At 53.1% G+C, this 20,383-nt stretch overlaps 1 protein-coding gene across 1 annotated transcript in view; it reads left to right on the top strand.

Annotated features, from left to right (window-relative positions):
* Window positions 1–18,654, top strand: part of SLCO2B1 (solute carrier organic anion transporter family member 2B1) — a 56,341-nt gene extending 37,687 nt beyond the window's left edge. Inside the window, exons 10-16 of the mRNA XM_060105192.1 lie at window positions 3,918–4,020; window positions 8,247–8,604; window positions 10,714–10,879; window positions 15,382–15,545; window positions 16,938–17,002; window positions 17,329–17,449; window positions 18,474–18,654. Of these exons, the coding sequence (XP_059961175.1) occupies window positions 3,918–4,020; window positions 8,247–8,604; window positions 10,714–10,879; window positions 15,382–15,545; window positions 16,938–17,002; window positions 17,329–17,449; window positions 18,474–18,654 (1,158 nt within the window). The remainder of the gene's footprint in view (window positions 1–3,917; window positions 4,021–8,246; window positions 8,605–10,713; window positions 10,880–15,381; window positions 15,546–16,937; window positions 17,003–17,328; window positions 17,450–18,473) is intronic.
* Window positions 18,655–20,383: the final 1,729 nt, after the last annotated feature.

Genomic DNA, 20,383 nt, shown 5'->3' with positions numbered 1-20,383 from the left:
GCGGCTGCTGGCTGCATCAGACAGCACAGCTCTGAGATATAAATGAATAATAGACCCACAGTGCCTTATCCAGAGAAACAAGACTCAGATTTCAGGCCCCTTCACATCACCCCACGAAGGTGCCTCCTAATTCTGCCAGCCCTGCACCCTACTTCTGATTCACAAGGCTTCGTGGATAAAGTGTAAGTTTTCGACTCGGGCAGGCTTGAGCTCAGATCTTAGTTCTGCCACTTGCTAGTTGTGTGATGTTGTGCAAGTTACTGTTGACTGAAAAAAAAAAAGCACAACATGAGAGTTGTGAATTAAGTTTTATTTGGGGCAAAATGAGGACTATAGCCTGGGAGACAGCATTTCAGATATCTCTGAGAAACTGCTCCAAAGAGGTAGGGGGGAAGGTCAGTATGTATGTGATTTTGGTGAAGCTGGGGAGGGAGGTGTGGTACATGCAATCAAGCACACATATTTGTAGAAGGTTGCTGCTAGGAGCAGACATCACCATGAAGGATTTTAGTGCTTTTCTAGATATGAGGAGATGCACAAACTGGGCTCATAAAATCTTCTCCTGAAAATATCTAACTATCTGAAGGCCTGTTCTGCCAGTTATTCCCAGAGCACAGCGTGTCTTATTCCTGGTCTCCACCCTGAACTCCTTTCAGGGGATGTTGAAGGTCAGCGGTCACAGCGGCTTGTGATTTAGTCCTTGTAGAGGTAGAGGCAGACGGCAAGTGCCAGGTTTTAGTCGGCATTACCTAACCTCACAACTTATTTGCTCCTGTGTGGCGTGTAAGTCTCCTTCCTTTGCAGGTCCCAGTGAGGCTGGAGCAGGGGCCACCAGCCCACATACCAGTGGCCTGGCATGCCTGGAGTCTCCGTTCTGCTAGGCCCTGGGGGCTCAGTGTGGACCCTTTGCCCGCCCTTGAACCAGCAGCCCTCTCTGAGTTTGCTGCCAGCACAATAGCATCTCCTGTTGATGTTCTCATTTTCCTTCCAGGCGTTGCCTGCACCCACTGCCTGTGGGAGCCATCTCTTGCACTCCTTCTTTTCATAGATGTTTCACAGACATCCACTATTTCACTCCAGTCCCTGTGCTAGGCATCAGAGTTTCAACAGAGAACAAGGTAAACGTGGTCCCTGCTCTTGCAGAGCTCAGAGTTCAGCAAGGGAGAGACACTGAACAAGGTTTTACTCAGACCCTAAGTGTGTATAAGATAGATAGTTATTTTTCTCTGAAAATCAACTTAACTTCTACTCTGAATGCCCATCCTCCTGGCTCAGTAGGAAATTCAACTTCAGCCTTTCTCAGAGCTCCCCCACCAAGGTGAAGCAAAGGTCCTGAGGTCTTACAGGGTGTCCAGGCACCAGGGAGGTCCTATCCTCACCCCCACCGCACCCCTAGCAGGTATCAGCCTCAATCCATCCTGGTCCATGTGATCCCCCTTAACGTGCTAGGAGCTGAGAAGCTCCATGTGGCTGGGAGCATGGGGACCCAGCTTCCTTAAGTCATTCTGCAGCCTGCCCCTCAGAAGTGAACTGCTTCCTTGGGTACTGTCGCAGAGGCTATGTGGCTTCCTGCTTCTCAGGGAACCCCTCTCTCCTCTCCCTCTCCTCACAGCCCCCCTCCCCACCCCCCAAAACACCCAGAGTAATCTTCTCAATGGCATCAGACTTTGGAAACAAAAGCCAGAAAGGAAAACCTTGCAACCATGACTTTCTGCCCTGCCACGAAACTCCCCTGAGGCCAGGAAACTCAGAGCCCAGTACCTGCTGGAATAAAAGTAGAGACGAGGAAGGGAGAAGCCCACGGGGGACAAACACACTTGAATGGATGTTTGAATGAATTTCCCTGCTGGGTCAGGGCCAGCCTTGAGCCAGCCAACACCTGGAAGTGAGGTGGAAGAGGCTTGGAACAGGGCACTCCCAGGGTGGGGTTCCACATGGAGGTTCTGAAATGTGGGGAGCTCCAGTATTTGCTCCCTTAAAATAAAAAAAAGATGGGAGACAGAAGAGAAGGTGTCAGACACCAGCCAGAGGGTGAAGCTTATGGGGACCTCACAGAGGCTCTGTGGGGAGAGAAGAGGCAGAACCAGAGACCTCAGATGAGTTCTCCAGCCCAACCCACCCTTCCCCATGGTATATAGCACCCCAGGGTGAAGTCAGTTTGTGCTTGCATGCTCCTAGGGATGGGGAACTCACTTCCTCCCAGGGCAGCCTCATCCAAGCTGCTCGTCACATTGGGCTTCAGTCTTTCTCCATGGAACTTGTTGCTTCTAATCTTGGTCTCAGGCTCCACAGAAAAATGTAGAAAATCAGACCCCACTTGATCACTTATACTTGAATGACCCTGTGCCAGAAGCAACTTCTCTAAGACTTAGTTCCTCATATAAAAAATGGGTACAGTTATAGTACCTGCCTGAAAGCACTGCTGTATTGGAGTAAGGCAGGCAGAGTACCCAACACTTAGTGCTGGTTCACTCAGGGCCTTGGTTCCCCCTGCCCTTAGGGTGAACCAGCCAAATGCACACAGGCCCTGGAGTCAAGCTGTCTGGGTTCAAATCCTAGCCAAACCACTTACTAGTTGTGTGACCAGGCAGGTTACTTCATCTCTCTGTGTCTCACTTCTATCTCCTGAAAAATAGGGATTACAATGGTACCTACTTCAGAAAGTTGCTGTGAGGTTTCAATGAGTTAATGGATTTGTCATTAGAATAGCGCTGGGATGGTAGTAAGTGCTTAGTAACCATTAACCATTATTTATCCTTATTTCCTACCCTCTTTGGTGCAATCAGAAGACCATAGCTGTATTACCCCTAGTCTTCTCTTTTCTGGGATCAGAGACCTTTTTTTCAGGAGTTGCACAGAGGCTGTCCTCACCTAGGTGGGGGGCACACTACAGGCTAGCCCTGAGCTTCCTCATAGTGGTCGCAGGGCTGAGCAAACCCCTCTGGGTGTGGTCTGATTCACCCAAAAGGAGGAGGGGGCTGTTGCCTCTTGGCTCTCCCACCCCAGTTCCCTTCCTGTGGCAGCAGACAGGATGGAACAGGATGGTCGCTGGAGGCCCCTTCTCATGGTGACTCTCTAAGTGATGACAGCCATGAGTGATACAAAACTGAAGATAGCGGGGTGGTGATAACCTTGGATAGAGGTTGGTGATGCTGCTGATGGTGAAGACAGTGGTAGGGATAACAGTGATGTGAGAGACAGCGATAATGATATTAGTGATTCTCATAATGATGCTGTTGCTGGTGATTCTGAAGGGTCAGGTGGCAGTGACGATATGATAACGATTGTGAGATTGTGCAGGCAGTTAGTGACCTTGACGGAGACAATGACAATAGTAAGGACTATAATGGGCTTCCCTGGTGGCGCAGTGGTTGAGAGTCCGCCTACCGATGCAGGGGACACGGGTTCATGCCCCGGTCCGGGAAGATCCCACATGCTGCGGAGCGGCTGGGCCTGTGAGCCATGGCTGCTGAGCCTGCGCGTCCGGAGCCTGTGCTCTGCAACGGGAGAGGCCACAACAGTGAGAGGCCCATGTACCGCAAAAAAAAAAAAAAAAAAAAAAAAAAAAAAAAATAGTAAGGACTATATTGGTTGTTTATTTATGATGATATTGGTGATGTGAATGGGGGTGATATTTAAGGTGATGAGAATAATGATGACGATGGTGGTTATGGTGGGAATTTTCATGGTAGTGTTGGTTATTACGATGTTAATAATGGTGATGACAGAGTTCAACCATTGGAATTTCATCCATTTTTTCAAAAACCACTTAAGTATCTACAAGAGCACATGGGACGCTGCTGGCAGTGACAGACCCCTGCCCTCTCCTCTCCCAGAGCTCCCTTCCCCAGCCCGTAGCATCTGTGAGCAGAATGCCTGGCATCCAGCTGACTGCCCTGGACCATGTGTCTTCCCAGGCTGAGGACGCCTCCTCTGAGTGGAGCCCTGGAGAGTCCCCAGAGAAGAAGGATGGCCCAGCCCAGATTGCCCCAGACTTGACTGTGATCCAGTTTATCAAAGGTAAGTGAGCTGAGGCCAGAGGTGGGGCCAGAGGGGCACATAGGACTGTCCAGAATCCAGCCCTTCCTGCCTTTCTTGATTCACCTTCCACATCTACAGGTCCTTCATGAGCACCATACATTCCTTGTCAGTCTTTGCTCAAAGGGTCCCCTTTGCCTGGAACATCATTTTTTTATCGCCACCTATTAAAATCTTTCTTGTCCCTCTAGGTCACACCACTCTGTCCTTCCCCCAGCCTGGCTCTCTCTCCTCTAGGCTCTCCGAACCTCAGGACTCCCGTGTCAGCCCAGATCTGTACTGTCCAACCCTTCTACCAAGCAGTGAGCTCCTGAGGCTCAGGGCCTGTGCCGGCTCATCTGTGACCCTTCTTCTCCTCCCACCATGGAGCCTGCAAACAGGAGGCTCGCAGTAAATATTTATTTTTATTAAAGTCCTTGGCTGTGGCGTGGGCCAAAGGAGCTCTGGGCTGAAGTCCAGACATCTGGGCTTTTGCCCTGGGCCCTTGCTCCTCTCTGGGCCTCAGTTTCTCCATCTGTACAGTGAGACGTGAGATCCATATCACTCTGACCCTGAGACTATGAACTAAATTGATCAATAACCAGGGTCCATGTTGTGACCACGTCATCCTTTCTAAAGAGTCTGATCCCACAAACTGAGTGCCTGTGGTGTGCCAGAGCACTGGACAGCAAGTCAGAAGACCTGGTTTCGAGGCCTGCCCCTGACACTGACCAGCGCACAATCTTTTACGAGTTACTTTCCTCCTTTAACCAGAGTTTCCTCATCTGAAGGACTGCGTCAGTAATCCTTGCTCTGCCTGCCTCTCTCAAGGACTGTTAGGAGACTCAAATGGGATGATGAATGGAAGGTCCTTTATATGGATTTAAAAACTGTGCTTGTATTGATATGATACAATTATTCTTTCAGTCATCACCCCTGCCCTCCTGTTATAATTCTGACCATACCCCAGGACAGTAAATTGAGTTGCCTGTGGTTTAGGAGGGTGAAAACCACAGGGTTTGCTTGAACCACCCCCCATCCCCAAGGAATTCTGCAATAGGAAGTTAATTAGGCCCACTTCTTGGGGCCTAAGTTTTGATGCTGAGATGCCAGTGATCTAGCCCCTGGTTCTCCAGTACTCTCAGGGAAAGGGGGGCCTGGAACCCAAGAGGCTGGGCCTAGAGGCAAGGGCTTAGGCTCCCTAACCTCAGATCACCCCCAGCTGCTAGAAGGTCCTAGTGTGTTGTTCCATGGAAGAGCTTGTTAATCATTGCTTTGGCTTCAGCCCAGAGGAAAGCTGGGGCCAGTCGCTGAAATTGGATCCTGGAGCAGGTGTCCTGGGCCAGATTATCTCTGATGGTTTCAGCTCTTACATGATCCTAGGGGAGACCAAGGCATGGCCGGCACAGGCCCTGTGGCTGGTCAGCCACCCTGGCTTCTGGGCTTTCTGCTGAGCTCCAGAGGTGCCAGTCTGATCCAAAGGCTTGGCCTTGACCATCTAGGACCAGTGGGGAGGCAGAGGGAGGAGGAAACATGGTCCTTCTGCTGGAGGAGTCCTAAATTCAGGGGAAGACAGTCCCTGAGCTAAGGAAAGGCTATCTGGTGGGGGAGACATAGTCCCTGAGCTGGGAGAGGCCCTGTTTGATGGGAGGGACACAGGTCCATGTCTGATGGAGGGTACATAGCCCCTGAATGGAGGGAGAACTTGTCTAATGGAGGAGACCTGGCTTCTTTGCTGGAGGAGGCCCCTGTCTGATAAGGGAGACATAGTGTCTCAGTGGACAGAGGCCCTGGCTTGTCTGATGGGAGGAGACATTGTGCTGACCTAAGGGAAGCCCCTGTCTAGTGGGAAAGAAAGTCTCTGAGCTAGAGACAGCCCTGGAATTCCCCTTCAGGCATCCTTGTCTAAACTAAAGGCATAGCCCTGCCCTCCAGGAATTTTCCATCTGTTCTAGGTACAGGTTGCATATGCTGAAGAGAGAGAGAGAATGGGGACAAAGTGTACTGCAGTGATGAGCACAGAAGAATGGGATGGAAACAGTCCATGAGATGGAGCCCTCTTGAGTCAGGCAGCCAGAGGCACAGGAAAGCAGGATGCGGTGGGAGTGGAGGGATAGAAGGGACAACGACCCTTACACGAGGAGCCAGGAAGCTCCCAGCAACTCCTGGCCTGGCCCAGACCTTCCTAGATGAAGTTGGGCGAGTCCCTGACCTCTCTTGGCCCTACCTGCACCATGAGGTCACCCGTACAGCTTGGGCCAAGCCCAGGCTACTCCTGGCCAGGACAGCTCAAGGAGGGAGGGAAGCTGGAGCAGCTCGCTGGGGTGAAGGCCCGGCGTCACTCCCTCCCCACTCCGAGTGCTGCTGAGTGCACTGCGTGTGTGGCAAGGAACTGAGGACAGGAGAAAGGCCTGGGACTGGAAGAGGGGGAACTCCACAGCCCCAGTTCCCAGCCACCCTGCCCAAGGAAACAGTTCTTGGCCACTGGGCCAGGCCCAGGGGGTTAGGGAATCAGCTGGCTTGGCTCCGGCCATGCTCTGAGGACAGACAGAAACTCCCTGGCCCTGCAGCTGCAGGAACTGAAGGGAGCCCCGCCCTCACCCCCACTCGGCCCAGAGGAGCCCATGGCCATCTCCCCCAACCAGCCCAGCCTGGCAAGTGTTTAAAGCTCCTCTGGTGCCTCTTTTTTTTTTTTTTTTTTATTGGCTGTGTTGAGTCTTCGCTGCTGCACTCTGGCTTTTGTCTCTCTGCAGTGAGTGGAGGCTACTCTTCGTTGTGGTGCCCAGTCTTATTGCGGTGGCTTCTCTTGTTGCAGAATACTGGCTCTAGGCAAGCAGGCTTCAGTAGTTGTGGCACGTGGGCTCAGTAGTTATGGCTCATGGGCTCCAGAGTGCAGGCTCAGTGGCTGTGTCACACGGGCTCAGTTGCTCCACGGCATGTGGGATCTTCCCGGAGCAGGGATCGAACCTGTGTCCCCTGCATTGGCAGGCGGATTCTTAACCACAGCACCACCAGAGAAGCCCTGACGCCTCTTCTTAGAAAGGCCTTTTCTCCTCTCTCCTTCACACCTTATGTCTAACTTCATCTCGCCTCCTGAGGGCAGAAACACGTCTTTCTCTTTTGTTGTTGGTGAAGAGAGAGTCCCACAAAGCCTTCTGGTCCATCACCTCAGCTGCCCCTGCTGATGAAGGCCCTGAAGCTCAGAGTTCAGGACCAACCCAATGTCATGTGCCCTTCAGTTTAGCAGACTTGCAACGAGGGAGACCTGTACACAGGCATTGGTTTAGGAGGCAGCAAGGGAGGGGAGGGCTTCAAAGCCAGAGCCGTCTCGTCTGTTCTTGTTTCCATGCTTTTGCCCTGGCTGTGCCCCTATAGGAATTCCTTCCCCTCCACCTCTCCAGATCCTCTCGTTCTTCAGACCCTACCTCTGTCCTACCTCTAAGAAGCTGCCCAGCACCAGGCCTGCTCAGCTTCCACCTTCTCTGGAGGTTTTAGATTCTGCTCCAACATTTTGCTATTTGATCACCTATTAGTCTGTATGTCCATTCATTCATTCTCTCACTCATTCCATAAGTACTTTTTGAGTGCCTACTATATACCCTGGGCTCTGGAGATTCAGCAATTGACACAACAGATAAAAATCCCTGCTCTAAATGAAGCTTACATTCTGGTGGGGTGACAGTAAAATGGCTAAATGAGTAAAATGTGTAGTATGTTAGGTAAAGTGCTGTGGAGAAACATAAACTAGGAATGGGGAAATCAGGGGAGTGGGCTCTGTCCCATGTTGGGGACACAGAAGGGAAGACAAAGGCCTGGGTTGGCTTGGAAAGAGCTATTGCAGGACAGGATGGAAAGGACTGAGTGGGGGTAAAAATGAGATGAATAAGTAGAACAGAAGATATGAGATGGGATGAGATGAATGAGATAGAATCAAATAGGATGGTATAGAAGGGAACTACATGGAATCGCATTTTGAGTAGAACTGAGTGGAAAGAAATGCAATTGAATAAAATGCAGTCTAACTCAATGGAATGGAAAGCAACCGAATTTCAAAGTTGGAATATTATTAAATGGAAAGGAGTCAAATATAATGGGATGGAACTGAATGCAACAGAATTAAGTGGAATGAGACGGGATGGAAGGAATGGAACAAACTCAACAGGCAGGGTGGGATGGAAACGCGTGGCATGGCCAGCCCACTCTGACCTTCCCTCCCCTCACCCCAACAGTCTTTCCCAGGGTGATGCTGCGGACCCTGCGCCACCCCATCTTCCTGCTGGTGGTCCTGTCCCAGGTGTGCATGTCATCCATGGTGGCAGGCATGGCCACCTTCCTGCCCAAGTTCCTGGAGCGCCAGTTCTCTGTCACAGCATCCTATGCCAACCTGCTCATAGGCTGCCTCACCATCCCGTTGGCCATTGTGGGCATCGTGGTGGGGGGTATCCTGGTCAAGCGCCTCCGCCTGGGCCCCATGCACTGCGGCACCCTTTGCCTGCTGGGGGCTCTGTTCTGCCTGCTTCTCAGCACGCCCCTCTTCTTCATGGGCTGCTCTACCCACCAGATTGCAGGCATCAACCACCAGCCTGGGTGAGTATGTGCAAGAGCCTGTGAGTAAAAGCTGCAGGAGGGTGCCAGGGACACGGGAGGGGGTGGCCCGGATAAGGCCAGGTCAGTGGGGCGCCCCCCACCTCAAATCTCCCCTCCCCTCCCCTCCCCTGCCTGCTTGGCTCAGCTGTGAACAGGGGGACTTGTCTCCTGAAGGCTCCAGGGAAGATGTCACACACCACTAGGTAGGGATGGGACTTCGTGGGCAGGACAGCTCAGGCCTGGGGCGGGGTGGAAGGTGAGGCAGGGCAAGACCACTTGTGTGGACGGCACAGGTAAGAAGGCCCCTGTCAGGAGTGCTGCAGAGGGGACTTATGCCCTGGGAAGGAGTTGGCCTGGAGACTTCAGAGATCCTTGGTCTTTAGAGGCTGGGAGCTAAAATTCTGCTGTTCCAGGACCCTAAAATGCCAGAGTTCTCTTCCACATCTGTGGGGCAGCACCTGCCTCTACCCTCCAGGGGAAAAGCCTCTGATACCTCTCCCTCCTGCTTCCCCCACCCCGCCCACAGCCCACATGACACAGACCCTCCCCCGGGAACCGTCTTGGAGAGAGTGTTGGAAGTTCCATTGCTGCCTGTTCTCCGGAATGATTTTGTTTTTCCTGGGAAACTGCTCCAGGCTTAGGTTGGCCCAACACCCAGCTAGAATCCCCCAACTTGCTCTGTTCTCTCCTCTCCCTTGGCATCTCCTCCCTCCACCCAGAGGCCAACTTTCCATACCCGGGGCTCCTTCTGTGTGACTACGGGGGCCTCAGCCCAGAAATGCTCAGCCCTTGACCCTTCTGTCCCAGATCCCACCTCGCCGACCTCTCCCCCATCTCCCTTCCCTCTCCCCTCCTTCCCTGTCCCTTCTCCTTTTCCCAAAGGTCCAGGGTGGGTCCTTCTGTCTGCAGAGCCTTGTTCTAGGCACCGAGGTGGGGCTTCAGCCAGGCCCTCATGAAGCCCCTGGTCTGAGGAGGGAGCCAGGACATTTTCATGATTTTTAGAGTAAAAAGTAAATGAATATTTTACCACAATTTTTAAAAAAAGCAAATAGGAAAAAGTGAGCCTACCTCACATGCCCCATTTGTCTCTTCTTCTGAAGCCTCTCACCTTGACCCTGACATCTCATCTCATCCAGGTTCTCATCTATATTCTTGCAATTTATTCAGCTTTGGGTTATAATTCATTGAAGAAGCCTTTGGGGACCAACTGAACAAACTGAGAACTTCTCAAACTCCAGAACAACTAATAGTACCAACAGCTGCTGAGACCTGAGGGTCTCCTACACGTCCAGCTCCTCCCATATTCCGTATTATTAAACCCTCACGGGATCTCCGGGATGGGTCCTACCTTTATCCCCATTTCACAGATGAGGATAGCAAGGCTCAGAGAGGTGGAGTCACCTCTCTTCTGATCTCCTGCCCCTGGGCATCCCTGTCCCCGGTCAGACTAGAGCGGAGTCCCTCCTGGGACTTGGGGGCATGCCCCCAGAAGGGAGTCAGGTGGGTCTAAAATGTGCCCTAGACAGCGAACAGGGCAGTGAGAGTGAGGGAAAGGTCATGAGACTGCAGGATGGCGACGGGAAGGGGAACCTGCAGAGCTGACAGAGAAACTGAGGCCAGAGAGAGGCAGGAACAGGTCGCAGGTCCCACAACTACTCAGGTACTCTGACTGGGCCCCTCACATAGAGTTCTAATTTTCCCAGAAAAGAAAGCAATCCAGCTCATTGAGATAAAGACACTTTTCATCTGAGACTAAATTCTGAGAATTTACCTTATGTTCCCTAAAAGAAAGGGTCATTGAGGTGAGGAGCAGAGATGTTTGCAGAAGCAGGCTCAAAGACTTGTAGGGTCTTGGGGCCGGAAGGGGGTCTCAGAGCCTCTGGTCCAGACCCTGCTCCCCACTTCTCCCATTGGAGGCCTCTGGTAGCTTCCACTGCAAGGGGCTCACCATTGCCTGTCATGGAGCAGCTCTGACAGAGTAAAACCTCTGTGTGGAGCTGAAATCCCTGACCATGGCCGTCAGGGGAGGTTTCAGGGCTGAGGGAGCCCTGGCTCGTGGTCTGAGGGAGGGAGAGCCAGGCCAACCTTGCCGACCTTCTCTCCCACCAGTGCCCAGCCTGGGCTGGAGCTATTTCCAGGCTGCATGGAGCCCTGCTCCTGCCCGTCAGACGACTTTAACCCTGTCTGTGACTCCAGCGCTCGGGTGGAGTACCTCACGCCCTGCCACGCAGGCTGCACGAGCCGGGTGGTCCACGAGGCTCCGGACAAAGGCCAGGTGGGTCAGGCCTCTGGCCACTCCCTCTGCCTCCCATGGGCTCTGCCCTCCCCACCTCTGTGCGCCTGCCCCACTTCCAGCTCTGAATGGTCTCACTCTGGCTCTTCTCTCTGTCTGTGTCATCTGTCTCCTTCTGCTGGCAGATGTAGAACTTTATTCTTTCAATAAGCTTTCATTGCCAGCCTGGGCCCAGCCGTGTGCCAGGGCTCAGAGCACAGAGGTGAACCAGATCTGGCCCCGGCTGTCCATGCAGGGGAGGGGCAGAAGGAAGTAACTCAGGAATTCCAGGGGTGGTGATAGGCAGGAAAGGTGGTCCCCACAAGTACAGACAAGGATGCAAGGAGATACATCCCACCTGGGAGGGTCCCAAAAGGCCTCACGGGACGTGGCATGTGTGCTGGATCTTCAAGCGTGGGCAGGCAAACTAGGGAAGGGCTTTCCAGGCAGGGAGGGCACATCACATGGTACACACACACACACACACACACACACACACACACACACACACAAATACAGTGTTTCAAGAAACTGCAAAGAAATTATTGGAGCAGAAGCATAAGGGTTCATGGAGGGAAAGCAAAGCCCAGACAAGGAAGGGCCTTGAATGCCAGGCCACGAGTGGGGCCTTTATCTGGAGAGCAGTACGGAGACTTGGATGGGTTTTAAGCAGGAGAGTGACAGGGTCAGACCTGTGTCTGATCACATTGGAGGCCACAGTGCAGAGGAAGGTGAACAGAATGCAGGCCAGGAGACAGGGAGACCAGTGGGGAGGCTGGAGCAATGAGCCCAGTCGGTCAGTCAGTCAGTCAACAAACCTTCGTGGAGCCTCTCCTTTGTGCCAGGCCCTGTGCTGGGGGCTGAGGACAGACCCAGAGCCAAGGGTCCCTGCTGTCAAGGAACTCCCGGGGGTGCAGTTGTGGGAGAGAGGAGGAGTGGGCAGCGTAACTAGCAGCAGTGCGTTCTACGTGAACCTTAGAAGGACCACCAAGACCAGCTGGTTCCTCCTCTCCTTTCCTCTCATTGCCCCCAAAGGACAAGTGGGGACAATGCTCACCTTCCTCAGGCCCCCCAGGCTGGAATAAAGCATGTGTGTGTGGGTGTGGTGTCAGGCTGGTTGTTATGACAACGCCTCCCTCTCTCTGGAGACCCCCACTCCCATCATGCAGAACCCCTGCCGTTATGTCCTGCTGGGCATCCGCATCTAAGCCCAAGACTCCTACAGGGAGAGACCTGGGCCCCATGGCCTGGCGCAGAGTAAAGCACCTGGTTGATGATATTTCAGAAACCAGCCAGGTGCCACCTGAGCTGTGTAAACTGTTTACATTTGGAATAATCGCAATCCAGGCTTTCGAGGCTCCTAACACTTACTGTCCTGACTTGGTTTGATCTCCCTGAGACCCTTCCAAAGTCCCCCAGGCCCTGGCAGCTGGGGTTGGATCCCCGAGGCAACAGTGAACTCCTGTGGATAGGGGCCTGTGAGTACTGAGGCCAGGCCACCTGGTTCAAATCCCTGTTCCGCCTCTAAGTGGCTCTGTTACCTTAGGCAAATTTTTTAATCTGTGCCTCAGTTTCCTGGTCTGTGAAATGGAGGTGATAGTATTGAGTGCCTACTATATACCAGGCACTGTGTTAATGTTTTACCTGGATAAATTCATTAAGTGAAGAGCCACATGACATAATCCATGAAAAACACTCAGCACGGTGCCTGGGGAATATGGTGCCTTCTATTATGCCCATTATACAGATGGGGAATGGAGGCCCAGGAAAGGACCAGGCATTGCCCAAAGTTTTCATGCCAGAGCTGGGACTAGAACTGAGGGCTCTGGCCTCTGAGCCCAGCCCCCTCTCCAGTGCATCCTCAGAGGTTGTGTTAGGTATAGAGCTTGGAGGAGGGTGTAGCTGAGTCCTGGTCAGCACTCACGAACTGTCACCCTGGCCTGGAATTGTCTGTTGGTGAGCCTGCCTCCTCAGGCCAACCTGAGCTACTCAGCCCAGAGATGGATCAGTCAGTGTCCAGCACAGCTGCACTCAGTAACAATTTATGAATGAGTAAAGGCCCAGGGGAAAGATGGGAGATGTGGATGGCTAGCAGTACCTAGGGCTCAGGGGGTGGGGTCCTAGGGAGTGAGAATCAGAGGCAGCTGGAGAGATTAAAGTCATTCATAAGACGAACTTCCTGCCACGGAATTAGATGAATATGAATGAAGGGCTGGGAAAACCCCAAGAGAAAGGCCTCTAGCCTTTTTATCTCTCCCAGCAACCTTCTGCCTCCAGAAAAAAAAGAACAGGATAATTCTCTTCCAATAACCTGGCCTTGGCATATTTCTCCACTTACCTGTCCCTTTCTTGTACCTCTGACCCAGTGGATTGCTCAGCCCGTGGTGAAGGTCCAAACAGTGTGTGCTAAGGGGGGCAGGCACATATAGCAGCATAGCCTTGTCGTGCAATGCTGGACATTGGATGGAGCACCCAAACACCCAAGCTGGAATCCTAGGTCTCCAATCTCTCCTCTCTCTCTCTGTCTCTGTCTCTCTCTTTCACCGTCTCTTTCTCTCTCACCTTGCCCTAATTCCACCTTCTAAATATCTCTCAAATCAGAATCCTTTTCTCCTTCCCCCCTCCCCCTCCCTCCTGCCTCTTTACCAGCCTCCCCAATCAGGTCCATCCTCTTGCATCAGCCAGAGCAGCTTTTGTGCTATCAGGGCTTATCTCTCCCATGCTTAAAATCTTTCCAAGGCTCCCAGCATCCATCTCAGGGCTTCCCAGCCTTTTTCACATTGGGAAGAGTCTAAAGCTGCCAAAGCTGGAGGTGAAAGGCCCAGAGAGTTCCAGCTGCCCAGAGTTCACCAGGTCACCCTGAGGGCTGATGTGTTCCCTGCACGCCTGTCGCTCAGCTGAGGCCAAGGTCTCTGGGGCACACTGGTTGGGAAACTGTGATCTAGGGGCAGAAAAAAAAAGCCAGGTCTTCCTGGCTCAGCTTTGCTCCCGTTGAGGCTTCTGAGGACACTGGTGGTCTAGGCCAATTCTGAAAGAATCTGAAAAAAGTGGTTTTCCAGGCCACGTTGGGGCTGGGAATGAGGGTTGCAATCAAACGCGAGCCTGAGGACATTTCATTGCACTTTAGAAAAGGGTCAGCTTTTCCTCATTCTTCAGGCTTTGGTGGGGCCCCACTTTTCCTGGCGTCTCCTATTAGACTTTTCACCTGACAGGAAGGAGGGCTAGGACTTGTCCTCTGGCCCTGTAGCCCCCAACCTCAGAAAGCTGTGCTCCATTGCACAAGGTTCTGCAAACACCTGGCGGCCAAACTTCGTTTCAGGCCTCTGCTCGCCTCTCTGGGTTTGCCTCCCTTAGTACTTACTGAACCCGAGTATTTTTTCCTTCCTGCCAGCTCATAGATGCTCTCAGGACATGGTTTTCATTGTTTTATTTTATCCAGCATTTTAGATTGCTGTCAGCAGGATGACTGACAGGGCACCTAGTCCACCCTGCTTCTGGAAACAGCAGTCAGGTTCTCTTTCATGTCCAGGGTTCTTCACAGTGTGGCCCCAGCACACACACACCCCACCCCCCATGCAAAGAGAAGGCAGAGAAGGCCTCCCCTCTGCCTTCTCTTTGCATGCATTCTGCTCCCGACAGAAGGAAAGATTTGCTGGCTTCTTTCATGCCCCTGTGATTTTACATTTAGCTTTCCCTCTACTCATTCCAATTTTCCTCTTGGTGAGCTCCTATTCATTCCTCAAGACCCAAATCCAACACCCCTCTTTGGCGAAGCATTCCTTGCGCCTCCCTTACCTGCTGAACCAAGACTCCCACTGATGCTATCTGCCTCTCTCCATCCTGTGCTTGAATCTCTCCTTGAGAATCCACTCTAGCATCCAGTGCCCTGGAAGACCTCAGTAAAGCGGGAAGAGGGAACACTGAACTGGAAAATCTGAATTCCTTCCCCAAAATACTTTGTTGCTTTAATTCCTTGCACAGACAGTCAGGAATTTGGAACATTCTGACATCATCAGGTGAAAGAATGAGTGAGTGTATGTGGTGTGTGAGTGTGTGTGAGTATATAAGTGTGTGAGCATGTGTGTGGGGTGTGAGTGTGAGTATGTTTGACAGTACGTGTGTGTATATGTAGTGAGTGTGTGTATGTATGTGTATGAGAGTGTGAGTACATAGGTATGTGTGTGAGTGTGTGTGTGTGTGTGCTGTGTTGGGGGTGACTCTCTTCAAGTTCCCTCTCCCTGTTCTCTCCTCCACGTCCCCTCTCCCCACAGCCTCAGACTGGGCTCAGCCCATTTGTGCGCAAACAGCCTGTGTCCAGGTACCTTTCAGGCTGCTCAAGCCATCCTGACTCTGCCAAGGGGTCAGAAGTCCCAGCATCCAACCAGCTCTGCCCCAGTTTGTGTGTGTCCATGGGTCTCTCATAAGCCTCCTGGGGCCTCGACCCTTGGCCAGCTGCTTGTCCTTAGAGGTTCCTGAAGGCTCTTCTTCCCCCCTCCCCACCCTAGGTCTTCTACACCAACTGCAGCTGCGTGGTAGGGGGCGGCCCTGTGCTAGCAGGCTCCTGCGACTCAGCCTGCAGCCACCTGGTGCTGCCCTTCATGATCCTGGCCAGCCTGGGTGCAGCACTGGCTAGTGTCACCCACACACCCTCCTTCATGCTCATCCTAAGGTGAAAGCAGGGGCGTGCTGGAACCAGTGGATACCAAGAGGTTCTTAACCACAGGCAGGATAAGGGATCCTGAGGGAGGTGTTCGAAGAAGGAGGTGTCCTGGGCCCCCAAAGCAGACCAGGCTCTCACTGTCCTGTCTACCTCCTCATGGCAACTGCTGAGATGAAGTTTTCTCCCCATCTTACAGATAAGAAAACTGAGGCTCAGAGAAATTCAGGAGCTAGCCCCAGGTCATGTAGCAAGTTTTGGGTGGAATAGTACTGATGCCAAGGCCCAGAGCCCAGACCCCTACTTTCCCCAGAGGAGGAGAGGCCACACCTAAGCCCCTGCCCTGGCCTCCAGTCGCAGTGAGGAGGAAGTGGGGGAGCGTCACCTGACTCTCCGCCCCACCCGACCTGCAGTGAGCTGGTCACAGGTGGTGCATCTAGAAATCCAAACCCCATCAGTGTGGTCTACGACTCTTTCACTTCAAGTCAACGAGCACTAAGTGCCCACTGTGGAGCACTGTGCTGAGCACTGCCTCTTGGTCCAAGATCTTTCTGGCCCTTGTCCTGAGGGTGCCTGCTGGGACTGACAAATTGTCACCTGAGGCCATAAGAGGACCTCAGAGCAGGATAATTCCAAATTTTCATTATGCTGGGATTATTTTATTCCCCATCTGTTTTCTAGAAAATAAGAAGGGAGACGGAGCCCCTTACAATATTAGAAGGCATGTAGATCCATAAACCAGGCTGGCTTCAAGAGCAAACGTAGAGGAGTCAGATGCCCCAGCAGGCAGGCTGATTAAGAGAAGTTCATGCAGGCAGTGTACGGCACAAATTCCAACCCTTGACAGCCATCAGCCGTGGGGTCTTGGCCAAGTCACTCAACCTGTCTAAATATCTGTCAGTTTCCTTACCTGTAAAATGGGCCTAAAGCTATACCTACCATATTGGGGGGACTTGGGGGGCGCAGTACAGAATAACTGAGCCATAGTAAGCACTCCACAAATGCCAGCTGCTGGGATTACTTAGGAAGAGGAGCCAGTGATTGCCAGGGCATCCCAGGCTGAGACATCATAGTGATCAGGGAAGTTAAACGGCGTGTCTGGCTGCCCAGCTCCAGGTTTTGCTAAGTGTAGGAGGAAGGGGAGAATTTGGTGGGACCAGGGGGTGGGGAGAGAGGGGTGTCTCTGACCGGCAACACAGGGAGGTCAGCACAGGGCCCTGATGGTCAGTGGGTATAGCCGGGACCCGGCTCTGCAGGTTGAAGGGAGTGTGGAGCCTGAGCCCCGCTCCCCAGGAACCTCTGGGGACAGGCTGGTGCTGGGTGGTGGGACAGAAGGGGATGGTGAGAGCCCCTTGAAGGCTGGAACCCTCTCAATCCTCATGTCACCCTGTCCCTGCTTGTTAGGGGAGTGAAGAAAGAAGACAAGACTCTGGCTGTGGGGATCCAGTTCATGCTCCTGAGAGTTTTGGGTAAAGAATGTGCTGGGGACCACTGGTCCAAGGCCCGGGGGGCACAGGGATGAGTGGGGCCCGGTCCCTGACCTTAGGGTTCACTGGCCCACAGGGTCACAGATCCAATCTAGGTACCCTGGAGGTGGGTGCGCAAGCAGCTAAACAGCCCATCAGGTAGACACCATCCAATACCAGGGTAAGGGGTGGGCTTGAAGGCTGAAGACTTAATGGGCCAAGAGGCCCTCGGTGCCTCAGAGCCCTGAAGAGTTATATATACCAGGGAGTGGGCAGGGGAGGTACTGGGATGCCAGGTTCCATTGTCCCCTGAACACCTCCTCCTCCAGCCTGGATGCCCAGCCCCGTGATCCACGGCAGTGCCATTGACACCACCTGTGTGTACTGGGCCCAGAGTTGTGGGCGTCGGGCCGTCTGCCACTACTATGACCACGACCTGCTTCGAAACCGGTGAGACCGGGGATAGGGGCTACCGGGGGGCTGTGAGAAAGCTTCTAGAAACACTCTTGGAGTCCCAGGCAGGCCACCAGCAGGGAGGGGAGGTCCACTGGCATCCACCTGCAAGGTGACCCGTGCTCTATGCGTGCTGATCTCACCAGTCCTGCAAGCTAGACACTGCCTCCCCTTTTGATGGATGAGGAAAGTGAGATTTAAGTAAGAGGCCCAAAGTCACACAGCTGATAATTGGCAAAGCTGGGCCTGACCAGTCTGTGCTGGCTGAGTGAGGGGAGAATCAGGGGAGCAGCCCAGCTGTGAGAAAAACAGGGAGTTGGGGTGAGTCAGGAAGATGGCTCTATCTAGGACATAGGAGGCCTAGGATGCAGGCCCAGCTCTGCCTCCCTCATTGCGAGACCTGCCTTTTCTGGGACTTAATCCTCCCATCCATACAATAGGGAGCCCAAAGGCACTTGAAGGCAGAGAGGCTGCAGGCCCTGGGATGGATGGGCAGCTGCGGGGTGGGGTGGGGGGCACTTACTAGCAGAGCTGGGAGTGGGGAGCTGTTCACGTCCAGCTCTGAGGGGTGCATGGTTCCAGGAGGGCTTCCTAGAGGAGGAAAAGTCAAGAAGAGTCTTGGTGAATTAGACAAACAGGAGAGGGAATCCTCCTTTTCCTGTGGCAAGTGATGTGATCCAGAGTTGCAACTGTCAGGCCCCTCGGAGCCCTTAGAGAGACCCAGAGAGCGGCAGGGCCAGCCCAGGCCATGAGGCAGTCAGCACAGGGCAGGCAGGCTCCTTTGGAGCCTCTCCTCCTTCCAAGGAAGGACCCCCACGGGGGTCAATTCTAGGGCCTCCCAGCCAAGGCCATGGTGACTGGGTCCACTGCCCTGGGGCTGGAGGCTTATCCCCCCCGATGCCTCAACGTCTCCAACTACATAATGGGTGATGATTGCTGACGCCACTCTGCTTCCAGCCCAAGCGCATCCAAGCCCTGAATGGGGAGGTCCTGAATTCAAGGGTCACTTGCTCTTTCCCAGGTTCATCGGCCTCCAGTTCTTCTTCAAGACAGGCTCTCTGGCCTGTTTTGCCTTGATTTTGGCCATCCTAAGGCAGCAGGCCAAAGAGGAGGGGACCAAGGCGACCGTACCCAACGCTGGCCTACAGCAGCAGCTGTTAGAGTCAGGGGCAAAGAAGGAGCCTGAGGAATCCAGAGTGTGAGCTGTCCCAGAGCCCCATTCTGGCCAGGAGTGGCAGCCAGGGCAAGTAGCTCCTCTGGGCCCTTTGCCTGAGATTGGGGGTTGGGAGCCCTGTTTTCCAATTATGAGTCCTCCACTAACTTGCTATGTGGCTTTGAGCAAGCCACTGACCCCTTCTGGGCCTTTGTTTGCTCACCTGAACCAAAGAGTTACTTGCGGGTTTGTTGTGTTGGCCACTTCTGAAGCTTGAGGGTCTTCCCCCTCTTCTCCCCCAGCCACACGGGCTGACCTGAAACCAGGCTTTCCTGGGTGGAAGGACTGCATATCCTTCCCCCCAGGGCCCGAGGATAGAGAAGTGGACAATAGTAGGCCAGGCTGCCCCGCATACTGGGTCCTGGCCCTGCTCTGCTGCTCACCTGGAACAGCCTATCTGAGCCTCAGCCTCCCAGCCTCCATCTCTGTCAGGTGGAAATGAACTTGTCAGCTTTCAGGCCCCTTCAGCTGTGACCATCTGTGTGGCCAGGACAGACTCAGGTCTCCTCCCCAGCCCTGCTCAGCCTGGACTTGGGGCCAGTACAGCCTCTGTTGAGAAGTGTCCATTTGGCGCCCCCTGGAGGCAGAGCCCTGAGCTTTGGGGAGCCGCCCTGGGGAGGGAACTGGTCCCACTCACGACATCCAGGCTAAGCAGGGCCTTCAGGAAACCTGGTGTGAGAGCCCCAGGGGCCTTGGCTGTGCAGGGAGCCTCATTCCCTGGAGTCAGGAGATCCCAGCCCTTGCCCTCAGGCAGCCACAGTCTGGGTGAGGCCTATTCTCTGCCTGGTGGAGAGGGGGGACCCAGCTCCCACATTGGGGCATTTTCTAATTTCAAAGACCCAACACACTCAGCATAGACTCACTGGTACCCATGCATTGCCAAGATTTCACACATTTGACCTGGGCCCACCAAAGCCACTTTGACTTTTGTGACTAGAATCCTAATTTCACCATTTCCTCCCAGGTGCCTGATTCTATGTCACCTGGGGTTGTGTAGACAATGTCTGGTTCTGTGACACCCACATTTTGGGGTAACATCTGGTTCTCTGTGATGTCTGGGTTGGCGTAAGAACCTGTTCTTTGTGATGCCCAGGCTTGTGATCTGGAAGCAATAATGTGTGGCTCTGTGTAATAAGTGGGTCTGTGGGATGCTTGGGTCTGAACAGACAAGTCCTTGTCTGTGTCAGGCCTTGTCTTGCCTTGTCTTGTTTTATGGCTAGTGTTATCTGGCCTGATTATCTCCCTGGGACGGGGAGAGAGTTTCCCAATCTGCCTCCAGCCCAATCTGGTTGCTTGGGAGGCAAGAGACAAGGAGCCAGCAGCAGGAGCTTCCCAAATCCGTGTCCAGCCCTGTGCTGTGGGCCAGGGGAGAAGCTGGGGGTTCGGGGGCACACGTGGCTCTGGCCCTCTGCGCAGCTGTCAGTGGCAGGGCTTTGAGGCTATGCCACGTGAAAGAAGAGGGAGGTACAAAAGTTCTAATTCCCATTTTTGTTCTGCTGGTTGATACCTTTAAATGTCTAACAAATATCTGAGCCTGTATTTATCAGTGCCAAGAATTTCAGAGTCTCTTCCAACAAGATGAGGCTGTTTGTATGTTCATATTCCTCCTCCTTCCCTCTTGTTTCCCAGGTTTTGCAGAAATAATCTGGAATTATAGATATAGCTTATTATTAAATTTGTTCTTGCATAATGTGTCTTCTGTTACAAAAATCCTTTCT

Source organism: Mesoplodon densirostris, chromosome 7 (assembly GCF_025265405.1).
Source record: "Mesoplodon densirostris isolate mMesDen1 chromosome 7, mMesDen1 primary haplotype, whole genome shotgun sequence".
Taxonomy (NCBI): domain Eukaryota; kingdom Metazoa; phylum Chordata; class Mammalia; order Artiodactyla; family Ziphiidae; genus Mesoplodon; species Mesoplodon densirostris.
This window is presented reverse-complemented; position numbering and strand designations above follow the sequence as displayed.